Source organism: Ambystoma mexicanum, chromosome 4p (assembly GCF_040938575.1).
Source record: "Ambystoma mexicanum isolate Mex_15411 chromosome 4p, UKY_AmexF1_1, whole genome shotgun sequence".
Classification (NCBI taxonomy): domain Eukaryota; kingdom Metazoa; phylum Chordata; class Amphibia; order Caudata; family Ambystomatidae; genus Ambystoma; species Ambystoma mexicanum.
The window spans coordinates 536,654,992-536,669,341 of record NC_090927.1 but is presented as its reverse complement, the minus strand read 5'-3'; the positions used below and the strand labels follow the sequence as shown (position 1 = coordinate 536,669,341).

Genomic DNA, 14,350 nt, shown 5'->3' with positions numbered 1-14,350 from the left:
CCAGACCTTCTGTTAATGTCCATGTGCCCTGCAATACGTTTTCCACTAAGAAAGGCGGGTTCTCCATCAAGAGGTTGACACTCAGCCTTCATGCATGGTTTGTGAAAGGCTGAGATACAAGGATTGGGACCTCCTGGATAACGTAATGGAGATTTTGCCAGCTACAAAGTCCTTGTACCGTTGCCAAATTCTGCAACTGGTGCAAAGACAAGAATGTAGACCCATTTCTATGCAAAACACTAGAAGTGTTATCTTTTCTACTATCCTTAGCCAATCTGGGGCTCCAGCTTGGAACGACTAAGGGCTATTTGGCGGCACTATACATCTTTAAGCGCTAGTCAGAAGAATGGTCATATTTCAAAATCTCACTGGTGACACAATTTCTAAAGGGACTCACCAATTCACCAATGTGTAGCATTAATCTCAGCCTGTAGAGTGAGTGAATTGTAGGCGCTGTTTTTTTTTTTTTAACCATTTTTATTTTTCGATAGAGGCATAATCAATTACAACATATAGTCGTTATACTTTAACACAATGCATAAAACCAAATTTTCATTCAGGGTTAATTTCACCCGTTGTTGTATAAGTTGCCTCCAATTTTTAAACTATAGATTATTATTCCACCACCCTAGGTTTGAGGGAATAGGCTTCTCTTTCTTCGACAAAGTTTCGTAAGGGGGACCCAGTAGGCTAGAGTCTCTGCAGTGTTCATTTCTTTCATACATAGGTTCTTGAGTGTAACACAGTTAACTCCCTCCCCCCTTTACTTTACGCCTTGTTCCCTTTTCTCGTCGTGCTGATTCTTTCTCTGTTCTGGGTTGTTAGATGATCGATATATTTCTGAGGGTCCGTGGTTTATAGAAGTGGGCTTCCCTGTCTCCGACAAAGCCTCTAAAGGGGGACCATATGGACAAGTATCTCTGGTAAATCTCTGTTCTTATGGCAGTTACCTTCTCCATTGCCATTACTCCCCATATTTTCACCGACCACCATGGTGTCGTTGGGCCCTCTAGCGTTTTCCACCTTTGTGCCAATGTCATTCGTGCCGCTGATAGTAAGTGTGTTATTAGAGTGGATATATGCCCCGATGCCGCGTATATACCCTCTGCCTCCGCTCCCAGCAGGATCACTTTAGGTGATAGTGGTAGTTCTCTGCCAGTAATGTCTTTGATGTGTCCTAGTATCTCCTTCCAATAGGTAATCGCCTTGGGGCATGTCCACCACATGTGGAGTAGATCACCTCTCCCTCCACATTGTCTCCAACAGTTTGGGGGATATTCTGAGTTTATTTTGTGGAATCTGTGGGGGGACATGTACCATCTGTAGCATAATTTATATGCAGCTTCTTTAATTGCTGTACATTTGGAGGATCTATGAGCTCTTGTCCATATATGTTCCCACTCTCTATCCCTTATCGGCTCTCCTACATCTTTTTCCCAATTCTCTTTATATCTTAGGTTGTCCGTTGGTTGTGCTCCATCGAGCAGTCTGTAAATTCTAGATATCCCTCTCCCTGTTTTCCCCTCTTGCATTGTTAGTTCCAAGCCTGTTCTTGTACCTGCTCTTTTCACTGACGGGTGGGAGATCCAGTGTCGTACTTGCATGTATCTGAACCTTTCATTTTCCCCCAGACCGAATTTCATTTTGCATTCTAAGAAGGGGATTGGGTCCCCGTTTTGGTACATGTCCTGTAATGTTAGAGTGTCTGCGCCTTTCCATCCTACCCAGAAATTCTTCTTCAAGCCTGGGGTGAAATCGATGTTATGTGCTATTGGGGATAGTGGGCCCAGCCCTCGTTTGATCTTTTTCATTTGCATGGCTCTGTCCCAGTTAATTAGGGCTGTTTTAGTAGCTCCTAGTAGTTTTCCTTCTGTTTCGCGGACCTTGGGGTTCAATGCTAGGAGCGCTGTTATCGGGATCTGTGTGGATGCTTGTTCCATGGCTCTCCATCCTTTGGTGTCGGCTCGGTTAGCCCACTGTAGTATGGGGGCCAAGTGCGCTGCCATGATGTATCTGCCCAAGTCTGGAACCCCCAGGCCTCCCAGGAGTGGGGGACGGGTCAGTATGCGTCTCTGTATTCTGGGTCTCTTTTTCGGCCATATGAATCTAAATACCGCGTTTTGAAGTTCTTTGATTATCTGTGGTGGGATCTCTGCGGGTATTGAACTGGTCACATATATTAGGCGGGGAGAAGGGTCATCTTTACCGCTGCTATTCTTGTGAACCATGATAGTTCCTGGTTATCCCATCTCAACAGGTCCGGCTTTAGTTGTTTCCAAAGAGGGGAGGATGTTTGATTTATATAAGTCCTCAAATTTCCTAGCCAGGTGAACTCCTAGGTATTCTAGAGTGTTTTCCTCCCATCTCAGGGGGAATCTCTTCTTCATGCAGTTTATTGTATTTGCGTCCTCCGTTATGTTTAGTGCCTTTGATTTATTGTAGTTGATTGTGAAACCAGATATGGTGGCAAATTCTTCCAGTGTCTCAACGGCTCTCGGTAGTGTATTCTTAGTGTCTTCCCATATAGAGCATCACATCGTCAGCGTATAATGCTATTTTCTGCGGGGTCTCCTTGATTTGCACTCCTTTTATATCGGGGTCTCCTCTGTACCGCGCTGCTAGTGGCTCCATAGCCATTGCGAGTATTAGTGGGGATAGGGGGCAGCCCTGGCGCGTACCCCTCCGTATCTCCACTTGTTTTGAGTCGCAGGTGTTTATCCGGAATGATGTAGATGGGCGTTGAAAATTTGCCAGGATTATCCTGCTGAATTGTGTCCCGTATCCGAATTTCTCCAGGATCATCCGAAGGTATTCCCAGTCCAAGCTGTCAAAAGCGCGTGAAGTGTCTAGGGCCACTATTGCAAATTTCTGATTGGTACGTCTCCCCCATTCGATTACATTTATGGCTCTTTTAACGTTATCTTGGGTGTGGCGTCCCCTAACAAACCCTGCTTGATCTTCGTGGATGATATCTGGGAGGATCTGCGATAGCCTATTCGCTAGTATCTTTGTGTATAGCTTTGCATCAGTGTTTAGGAGTGCTATCGGGCGGTAACTTGAACATTCGGCGGGGTCCTTGTTTGGTTTCAGCACAAGGATTGTTGATGATCTTGCCATGTCTGGGGAGATCGATCCAGTGTCTCTGATTGTGTTGAAAAGTTGGGTGAGGGGTCCCAGTAGTTGTGTTCGGAACGTTTTGTAGTACACATTTCCGAAGCCGTCTGGGCCTGGGGTCTTGTTCCTTGGTAATGAAGAGATGCCTTCATTGATTTCTTGAGCTGTGAATGGCCTCCCCAGTATTTCTGAGTCCTTGTCTGAGATTTGGGGTAGATGGGTAGCCAGTAGATAGAATTTTTGGTCTGTCTCATTTAGGTTTGTTCCTTGTAGTAGTTCTTCATGGAACCGGACCATTATTTCCAGTTTCTCTTCCTCTTTTGTGTTCATATTTCCTTTTTCGTTTCTTAGGGCAGCTATATAGTTACGGGATTTTTGTTTGTTTAATTTGGCCGCTAGGAATTTATTTGCCTTGCCTCCGTGGACGTAGTATGATTGCTTAGTGTTAAGCAACATCCATGCTACCGCGTCCGCTGTGTGACCTTCTAGTTGGGCACGAACCTTCTTTAATTCTCGCCAGGATTTCTGCGTTTGTCGGGACTTGTGGTTTTTCTCTGCATCTTTTTAGGGCTAGTTCCATCCTATGGGTTAGTATCGCCCGTTCCCTACAGTATATCGCTGCCTGGGCCATGAATTCTCCTCGGATTACAGCTTTCCCGGCATCCCAGATTGTTTTCCAGTCAACCTCGCCGTTGTCGTTCTCTTTAAAATAGTTGTTTGTAGTTTCTTCCATGTGTGCTCTAAGCGCTAGGTCGCGCAGGATCAGGTCGTTGAGTCTCCATGGCTGGCGTTGTTTGTTTTTCCCCTCCGTCTATTTCCAGGCTAACTAGTACTGGGGCGTGGTCTGTAATGTATTGTGTTCCTATTTCCACCTTAGTCACTTTGGGGATTAGAGTTGCTGAAACCAGGATCATGTCTATTCTGGAGTATCCTCTGTGTACTGCAGAATAGTGAGTGTATTCTCTCTTGTATCCCTGGAAGAAGCGCCAGGTCTCGATTACTTCTAGCTCTCTGAAGAACTTTCCCAACGCCTGTCTGTTTCTCTGGTCGGCTGCTGTAGGGGGCAGGGTTTTGTCGAGGCTAGGGTCCATTATGCAGTTGAAGTCCCCTCCTATGATTGTCTGGCCTTCACACCAGCTCCCTATTTTCAGTAGGAGATCTGTGATGGAACGGTCTTGTTTGTCGTTAGGAGCATATATCGTCAGGATCGTGTAGGTCTTCCCTTTGATAGTTCCTTTGATTCCCAGGTATCTCCCTTCAGTATCACTAATTATCTGTTGTTTTCGGAAGTTCAATCCCTTAGCCAACAGTATTGCGACCCCTTTTGTTTTCGAGCCGCTTGTAGCGAAGTATTGTTGTGGGAATGCCTTGTTACACATTCTTTTTTCATCCGTTTTCAAGAGGTGGGTTTCTTGCAGGATAGCTACCTTTGCAGGCAACTTCTCGAGCCTGTTGAGAATCGCTCGTCGTTTCCCAGGGGAGTTCAGCCCTTGTACATTTCGCAAGACGATCAGTGTCTCTGCCATTTTTGTACGGGATATGTTTGTTGCTTCTGTCTCTTAGTGTGTCTTGTTTTGGGTTAGTTTGAAGTGGCCCACCTGCCGTGGTCAGGTGTTTCCTCTGTGTCTCTTCCAGTCGCTTCCTTATTTAGTGTCTTCTTCAGGGTGTTTCGTTCATGATATTTGAAGGGGCCTGCCAGTTTACTTTCTCTGTTGGATCTTCTTTTTCTTTCGGATGACCATTCCCATTGGTTGTTTTGGTTGCTGGGTGCGCTATTTTGTGGGCTAGTTTCGTGACAGGCCTTCCTCGCATGTACTGATCCTTCTGTTTCCCTTTCCAGGGGAAGGCTAGTCCAAAGGGGAATGTCCATATGTATGCGATTTGTTCAGCTTGTAGTGCTTTCGTGATTGGTTGCATAAGCTTCCTCTTATGTAGGGTGATCAACGCTAGGTCTTGGTACAGTTGGATTCGTCCACCATTGATTGTTAGTTCTTTGTGGGTATGTGCGGCTCTCAAGATGTCCTCTTTCAGACTATAAGAGGTCATAGCGATAAGAACATCTCTAGGGCTCACTCCTGGTTCATTCCTTTTGGGGCCGACTCGATGGATTCTGTCAAATTCGAATCGCTCTGGGGCGGGGGCGTCATTCAGGATGCTGCTGAAGCAGTGTTGCATGGTGTCCCATAGGTCTTTATCCTGGATCGTTTCTGAGAGGCCCTTGACCCGGATGTTGGATCTTTGTGAGAGATTTTCCAAATCTTCGGTTTGAATCTCTAGGTTATTTGTAGCTCTGGCGACTTAGTCTAGTAGGCTATTGTATTGCTTTGCTTCTTCTGCCATATGTGAGAGTCCATTTTAGAGTGTGTCCACTCTGCCCCCGAGTTAGTCTATCTTTTGTCGTTCCTCTTTCAGGGACGTCTTCAGCTCTTCTTTCATGGTTACCAGTTGGGTCTGGAGCGTGTTTGTTATCCTGGATTCCATGCCCCTAAGGCAGTCAAGTAGTTCTTCCTTATTTATAGCCATGTCAGAATTGTTAGGTGTCGTTGATTCTCCCTGGTCCGGAGGTGCTTGGGGGGGCACTTTGTTGTGTTGTGTTCCAGCAGTTTTCTAGTAGACGAGTTTGGTTTTTCGCCGGTGTTTTGGCTCTTGTGTGGGGGGTTTCCCTTTAGTCCCGGGCATCAGGTTCCCTCCCCGTTTAAACTCTGTGTGGGCCTCCAAACACTTGTTTTCGTGGGTCTCTGTTAGGCGATGGCTCAGTCCGATTAGGTTTTCTAGTGGATTTCCGTGTGATTGGGTATGATGGTGACCCCAAACACCAATCTGGGGCTGGTCAGCGGGGTGTAAAGGGCACCAGTCACAGGATGTGGGGTACTCCCAGATGGACGCGCCTTTAATGTAGAGGACCCGAGTTGAACCTTATATGTACGTAGATACTTGTCTGCTTCAGCTCGTGTGCCCGGAATTGTAATCTTTCCGGAGTAAAGGTACTGTTAAATGATAGGATGGCCTTTTGTACTGCGGAGTCGCTTGTGGGGTAGCGTACTCTCAATCGGAGCTGTGCTGTGGTTACTTGGTGTGGGAGCTAAATCTAGCCGATGGCTTCAGAGTGATTCCAGGATCACTTAAGCAGGAGTTCTGACTTTCCACAAATTGCTTAACACAGAGTCAGGCTTGTACTTCCTTGTCTTTGGGGTGCCGGATTGGAGTCTTCCGGCACACTTTTCGATGGTCTGCAGAGGAGGGCACACGCCCCGAGGTCGAGGGCCCAACCCTCTGTTTGTCTGCTTTGATTATGGTCCTCTATACTGGAACCGGGGCTTCGCCGGGTCCGTGTTCGGTCACGTGTTTCTTGGGAGTTGGGTTGGGGTCGTTTTTAGTATTGACTTGGTCCCTTTTTGCGTTGTGTGGTAGCTTCCACGTAGCACCTGGGAACGGTTCAGTAGTGTGCAGCTAGAGGAGTGGGGTGTCGCCAAATTTTGAGGTAACACAAGTCGTTGGCTTATGGGAGATTTGAAGATTACCTGAGCGCATGTTCAGGCCCCCCCATTTGATGTGTGGCAGGATATCTGGTTTGCGCTTTTCACCTTTGGGGTACACGGGTGGGGTTTATAGTGCAGACCTTGATCGTGGATATGCTGCCAGAGTGGTTCCACCGTGGTGAATGCAGGCGCTATTTTACCATCCTCCACAAGGATAGGGTTGTTCTGAGGGTTAAGCCTTCATTTATACCCAAAATCATTTCTGATTTTCATGTAGGGCAGAACATTGTATTGCCCACTTTCTATCCTCCATATCATCCTGGCAAAGAGGAGGAGGAATTACATAGATTGGATCCACACAGAGCACTGAGCTTTTACATGTCTAAGCTATCCAAACTTTGTATTGAAACTTCGTAATGACAATCAGCTTTTTATAGGCTATACAGATCACAAACTGGGTCAGGTTGTGACAAAACGGACCTTATCCAGGTGGATCACTCTGGATCATTCTGTCAATTTCAGAATGCTACAGACTAGCGGGCAAGGACCCTCCGGAAGGACAAGGGCCCATTCCACCAGGGGCATGGCTACCTCTACAGCCCTGCAAAGTGGTGTACCAATCAAAAATATTTGTGAGGCAGTTACATGGTCGACTATTCACACGTTCACAAAACATTACTGCTTTGAGTCTGTCTTCGGTCAGGATGGAAGCTTGAACCTTCGTATCATGAAAACCAGTGAAAACTAAATTCTTACTCCCTCCCGCAACTCAAACACTGCTTTGGGAGTCTATCAAAGATGAGGAATACGTGGGAGGACACAATCTATTCTAAGAACAAGTTACTTACCCCTGGTAACGTTCTTTCGATTGGATGTTCCTCCCAGATATTCCTCATCGCCCTCCAAGCCCACTCCACAGCAGAATTTCCCATGCTATTACAGCTTTCGCTCCTTCAAAGTATAGTACAGTCAAACCCGTGGTTATGTGGGTAGTTTCTACTGCAAGAAAAACAGAACTGAAGCCAACAGGTGCTGAGCGTGCAATGTATGCCTTTGATGACATCATCCTCGATACGGAGGTCCTCGAGGGACATCGAGTCGACTGCATCGACGCACAGTGCCTTATGCCGAAAATCTTTTCTGAAGCACCTGAAGCTGGATATCGAAATATCAAAGATGAGGAATACGTGGGAGGAACATCCAGTCAAAAGAAAGTTACCAGGCGTAAGTAACTTGTTCTTCTGATGATTGTATCGCTTAGATTCACATTCGCCTCCCCTCTTGGAGTAGAAGGTGCATAGACGTCTTGCTGGCCTTATCGCTTTTCATCTGCTTTATTAAATCTGTACTCGCGATACACTTCATTCTACCTCATGTCAGAAACAAAACAATCTGAGGGACCTCGACGCGTCTTGACATTGATCAAAACATATTTTGTTTGTGTAGCATTGAAGAAGAGCTAGGCAGCCATCAAATGCATTGTTTATAGTGAAGCCTCACTTGCTGTTATGTGCTCTAGTGTTTGGTAGGCAGTGGGACACAAATAAAGCAAGAATGCAATCAGTTTCCCTCCTTTTCTTTCTTTACCCAGACACTATCACCAGGATCAAATACCAATGCAATATTATGCCAATATTCGTCACCCTGGGACATAATTTACATGCATTATTGTTGCCTACTTGTGCATCCTGCCCAAAAACAGTATGCCATGTTCACTTCTCTCCAAAGTGAACTAACACAGTTGTTTTTTTGGTTTGACAAGGACTATTAGCAATATTGGCATCTACCTTTTCCAAGAACTAACCCGTTGTCTTATTCTTTTTGTTAATAAATGTAAGTCATCTGTTCTATTGATAAGGTCTTTCAGGGATTCCTCTGGGGGGAAGATAACAGGCCAAAAGTGCCTAAATGTATTTTGACACGTTCTGTGAAAGAAGGGAATTTGGTTACCCAAACCTGATGAATTACTGCACTGGGTTTGTCCTAAAAAAAACAAATTCTCATTTCTCTGAAGTAAACAATTATGTTCCCAATTGGCATATATTGAAAATGCTCAATTTTCACCTTATGCTCCGAGTGATATGTACTCTGTCAAAAATGCCACATTCAGAAGTGACACTACCTACTATGTGTCCAACTAGAGAGGCATTACAAAGTTTTATGAAAAATAGAGGGGACAATATCGGGATACATTATGACGCATCTTTGTGGCATAATATGGGGCTGCATATGGTGAATAAAACTTTATGCTGGAAAAGTTGGATCAGTAAGGGCATACTTAAAATTCGTGATGTGTGGCAAAATGATCACATGATTCCCTTCGATCAATTGAGAGTATCCTTTGGGATTGTGGGTAGGGAACGTGAACGTTACAGGACTTTTAAAGCTCTTTTGATAGAAAGGATAGGAATGTTGAATGAAGTTATGAAAGAGAGACCCTCAGGGTGTGAGACCGTTCTCTCTACCCCGTGTGCTGTGTCCACATACATGAAGCTAATGCCAATGGAAAGATCAGAAGTGGAGGCATGGGATAAGCTTCGCCAGGCTTGGATGGAGGATCTTGACATAGATATTCCTATCGAGGAATGGGAATACCTGCTTCACATAGGGGTTCAAGCAAGAATGGATCTGGGGCTAAGATACATTAGGCAAAGGATCCTTTGCAGATTATATTGGACACCATCTAGGATGGCCAGGTTGGGACTTTTGGAAGCTGATACCTGTTGGGGTTGTGGGTCTGGCGGGGTACTTTAATGCATATGCTGTGGGTATGCTCAAGAATATCTAGCTTTTGGTCTGACGTACTAGATAGACTGGACATTGTGGTGGAGGAGCATCTTCCACGTACTTTCTATTAAAAAATGTTATCAGAGGAAGGGCAGATGAGGCCAGAGTAAGAACGGACTGGATTAATAGTTTTGGTAATGGCAGCAAAGCAAATACTATGAGTCTGGAAGTCCAGAAAGAAACCAAATGTGGATGAATGGTTGTTGGATGTTCAAACCTTATCAAACTATGAAAAAGTTATGCTGTTAAAACAAGGAAGAGGGGGTTATTATTCTCGAATTTGGGAGCCTTTTAATGAATTGTACAGTTAAGTCATGTACCATGTGTATCATTGTCTGTTTACATTAATTAGGGGGATAGATTAATGGATATATGGAGTCGTTTGTTGTGCCTATCAATGTTGTCTTGATTGTTGTACGTCAAAGATCTATAAATTGGTTGTAAAATAGTGCTTTGTGATTGCTATTAGTTTCTCAATTTCATGAATTTAAGAATAGTATTCTATGGTTATTGGTGGAGTTGTGAATTTTACAATCTAGATGTAATGTTACGATATTGAGGTTGTGTTGCTGTTCTGTTCTTTGTATGTTCATTTTAAAACAACAAATAAAGTGGATAAAAAATAAATAAATGTAATGCTACAGAATGCAACTCTGTGTTAAGCAAAATAGGTTGTCTGTCATACTACCTGGAAACCAAAATTCACTTGACGTGTGTTTCTTGATCTTTAGCGCCAACTTGAAGTCCAAAGAAGAAGTGAAGACCGAAAAGAAAACTGGATTCTGGGACACTTTGTCGATAAAGCCAAACATTCAAGCCAAGAAGCCAGATGAGATTGAAGGCTGGGCGCCCCCACAGATCACGGTTGAAGACTCGCCCTGTGAGGCTGAAAATTCCTTGGATGACCCTGCTTCCTGGTCCGGTTGGGAAGATGAGACCAAAGGCTCCACAAAGTACACAAACCTGACTAGCTCTGCAAATAGCTCCAAATGGAGTATCAAATCAGCTGGAAAGCTTGTTAGTATAAGGAGGCGAAGCAAAGGTAATCTTACCGAGAGCTGGGAAGAGCTTGAGTGACAGTAGCAATATAAAAAAGAAAAACAGGGTCTTGCGATTAACACTTTGTATTGAACCAAATCAATTCAGCTCAGTATTCTACTTGTGTACTTGTTTTTATCGAAATTCTTAAAAATACCTATAGAGATACGAAATGTTTGCACTTTTATTCTGTTTTTCTGTACAGAATATATAGTACATATAGTAAACTTTCCTCTGCAATACATTTAAAAAGAAAAGTAAGGAGCCTATGGTGTGCCTATATTTCGAATTCAATATTTTGTACAATGTTTGATAATTTGTATTACCAAAAACTGTAATTCCTTAGTGAATGTATACACTGGTTGTACATTAAACTGCCTTATACTGTGACATACTGTGACCAGTAAAGGTTTACACCTTGCACATTATACTGTTAAGTGCCTGTATTTTCACCCAGATAATGTATTTGTGATGCACAGCTTAATTTATTGATAAGTTAACTTTCATGTTGTTTTGAAATTAATTTCAAAGGTGGATTTTTTCTATTTGTAGAAACCTATTGAAACCTTGAATTGTTGAAAAGGAGGATGACAACTAAACCTGGATAGATGGCCTTGTACATATGTTTTTCCCAAGTGTGAAAGTAACTGGTTTCTTTAGCTCTACTAATCATAAATGTTAGTCCACACTACTTGTTTATAATCAGAATTGGTTGAAAACAGTTTGGCATTACGATTCGGCATCTGCTCCCTCTGTTAGCTTGCGAAAATGTGTATTATATTCAGTTGTAAGATAAGCTTAAGATTCAGCTTCATTTTTACAAAACTACTTTAATGCAGCCAGGGAGGCTTGATCATGCAGGGATATCATTCAGAATGAAAATGTTGTCATTCTTCATTTTCTTAGTTTTATGCTCGAAAGTTTAAGAAAAGTGATGAAACTGGGTGCCTGTGTGGTAAAAACATAGTTTTCTTCCTTCTGTTTGGCTGCAATCAGTTGTGGCAGTGATCTATTTTATTAAAAAAATAGGAATGTGTTCTGAAAAAAATAGAGCACACATTTTGTGCTGCTAATATGTTGGTTAGTGTTGTGTTCAATTTTTTAAATAAATATTTGAACAGGCTACCTAGCACATTTCTCTTTTAAATGTTTGTTTTTGGCTAGAATTGTACTGTGTACTGTTAGGTATGTCTGCTTTTAAAGTCACAGAAGGGAGAAAGCGGATTTAAAAAGATCTGTCTTGCAATATTGGAACTTTGCGCCATAATATGTTTGTTGGAGAAAGCCTGTTGTCTATCCTCACCTTGACATCACCAATATGGCCTTGACCGAAATGCCCTCACAAGCAGTGGTTGGTTGTGCTGATCTGAAGAAGGTGATGTAGTTTGTGGTTATGTGACATATTTCTTTTGTTAAATAACAATACAACATTTCAATCTAAAATGCTAGAAAAACAAATCCACCTACTTCGAATCAAAGGTATACAGTACATATCCAAAAGGAAACGCAGCTAAAAATGAAATTAGAAACATTTTAGATTACCCCTTAAAAAATAAAGCGGCTTCTTAAACTCAGCATACATTTTCTGCCAGTTAAAGAAATGTAAAGGAGGTTGGAAGCATGTGTCACTCAATCCCAGTGCCTGCTGCCTCTTCACTTGGGTTTTAAATTTCAATACTATACCACAGATGTTCTATGTGGAGATTCCTTTGCAGGTTAAAGACTCTATGTAAATAGACTCCTGTAATGGACCTTAATTCAGGAAACGGTTAAACACTGTAGTTCATTATTGCTTCATTTTGTTTCCGAAGCATAATGAGGTTACCATTTTAGCACAATAACAACTCTGTAGTGAGTTCTTCATTTATATTTTGTTGGACTTGCAAGAAAAGGTCAAATGGTAACAAGTGAATGTATTCTTTTCTTTCCAAATGCATAAGCTATGTACTGTTAGGATACTTAATGTCATGCATATTTATTCCTTTGACTATGTTTTACATAATGTAGGACATGTTTGTTTTGATAAAGTGAAAAAGAAGCGATGATGATTGGTGTTGCCTTTACAATTAGTCTACATGATCTTGGATACTAATAAAGTGCAATACTTCATATGGCTAATCAGTTGCTTGTTACAAAGAATGTTCATTTACCTAGTATACCTTTGAGTAAGAGGCCGCTCTCAAGTGTCTCCTAGTGTACTCTCGTTTTAATAAAGGATACGTTTGAACCACATCTAATTTTCAAGCTTTTGGATTATACTTTATCATTTACTATTGAAACTGAAAAGACTTACAAGGTGTCTGATGTATGTAAAGATTTGTCTTGAATGCTTACCTTGAGATATTTGAGACTTCATCAACTACTAACAAATCTACTTTTTTAGACTACAGAATTAAAAGTAGGTGTATCCTAAGGTATATAAAAAGTAACGGTTGATTTGACAACCTATAAAGACGGAATGACACAAAAATATTAAGGTTAACTGAATCGTAATCATTTTTGTGCTCATTGCAGACTCCAGAAGTGCACTACTGAAGCAAGGTCATATATAGCGCCACTTGACAAAACCTCAGGCATACAGCTATTGGCTGTTAGGCTGAACCTTGATACTGAAATGAGGGTTGATTGGTGAAACATTGTGTCACAGTGGTACTTGCATATCAACTCCAAAAGGTTCTCACCAGGAGAGGTCCTGCCAAATAAACTTTAATGAGTTACTGTTGAAATTGATCCAGAAGAGGGTATTTTTGACTTCAGCATATCAATTGACATTGATCTACATGGAAGGAATAGCACATTTAATTGCTACAGTGCCACAAGATCAGAGTAAGGCACTCCCTTAAGAGGCATAGCAAGAGGTGCTGGAAATAAGGTTGGTTTCCCATTGCCAAAGCAGCCTATTTTTCAAATCACTAGGATTTGCAACCTTGCACATGCATTTTATTTTGTTTCCGACATGCTGCTTTTTTATTTCTCCAAAGAAGCTTGCAGGGGTGGGGAAGTTGGGCACTAGCTTAATTTCCACTTGGTAAAACAGCATCTGAGTTGAGTCAGGCAGAGAGGGATGAAACCATGCAAAGAGTATTGGAGTATTTAAAATCCTGCAGGTAAGAAAGTTTCATTTTACTGATCTACTCCAAGCTAACAGGACACACAATTAGATTTATTTGATTGATAATTGGTCATTAAGTTGGACTGTGGCTCAAAACCTAATGTAAAAATGATAGTGTCATTTCGAGACTTTACTTTTGCTTGATGTGCTATATTGATGGAATCTTGTTCTGTGCATCATGCTCAAAGTTGTGCTGGGTAGTAGCCCAATCTGTGTGCCCCTGTCAGAGAATACTTCTCACAGTGCATGTGTGTGTGCCTCTCACTCTACCTTCGTGTGCTCCTTTAACCTTGCATGTCTATATGCCTTTCATTGAATTGTCTGTTAGTGTGCCACTGTGTGGTGCCTGACAAGTTGATGTTTGGGTATTGTATGTATGTAAACCTGCCTTTTCTTTGGCATCAATATGATAGCCCCTCTATTGAAACCAAACATGCTCCTCTTGTGGAACTGGACTGAAAAAAGATGATGGTGACCTCTCAGGAGGGCCTCAAATCCCCCTTTAGTTCTCTGTGCCATTCCAGTTAAGAAATAGCCATCTCCATGACAGAGTTCTCCCCCTCGCCCCCCGTAGATATTCCAGACCCAAAATTCAGGCAAGTCTCCACTAAAGAACGCCAACAACAACCTTAGATGCATGTTTATGCCTTTCCCTCGGCCATCTGTGAAAGGGGGTCGGGGGAATCTGAGGTTGATCACTAGGAAGAAGTGACAGTCATCATAGCCACGGTTTGTGGTGGAGGCTTGCATCACTGCCGGTGGGTGAAGAACTGTCATGATTGACAATCCCACCGTCGACTGTGGATTTCACTGCTGTGGT

The 14,350-nt window shown here is 42.7% G+C and overlaps 1 protein-coding gene across 1 annotated transcript in view; it reads left to right on the top strand.

Moving 5' to 3' along the window:
* TDRP (testis development related protein) overlaps positions 1-12,650 on the top strand; it is a 615,149-nt gene extending 602,499 nt beyond the window's left edge. The window contains exon 5 of the mRNA XM_069606081.1: positions 10,112-12,650. Within this exon, the coding sequence (XP_069462182.1) occupies positions 10,112-10,457 (346 nt within the window). The 3' untranslated portion in view covers positions 10,458-12,650. The remainder of the gene's footprint in view (positions 1-10,111) is intronic.
* The last annotated feature ends 1,700 nt before the right edge of the window (positions 12,651-14,350 follow it).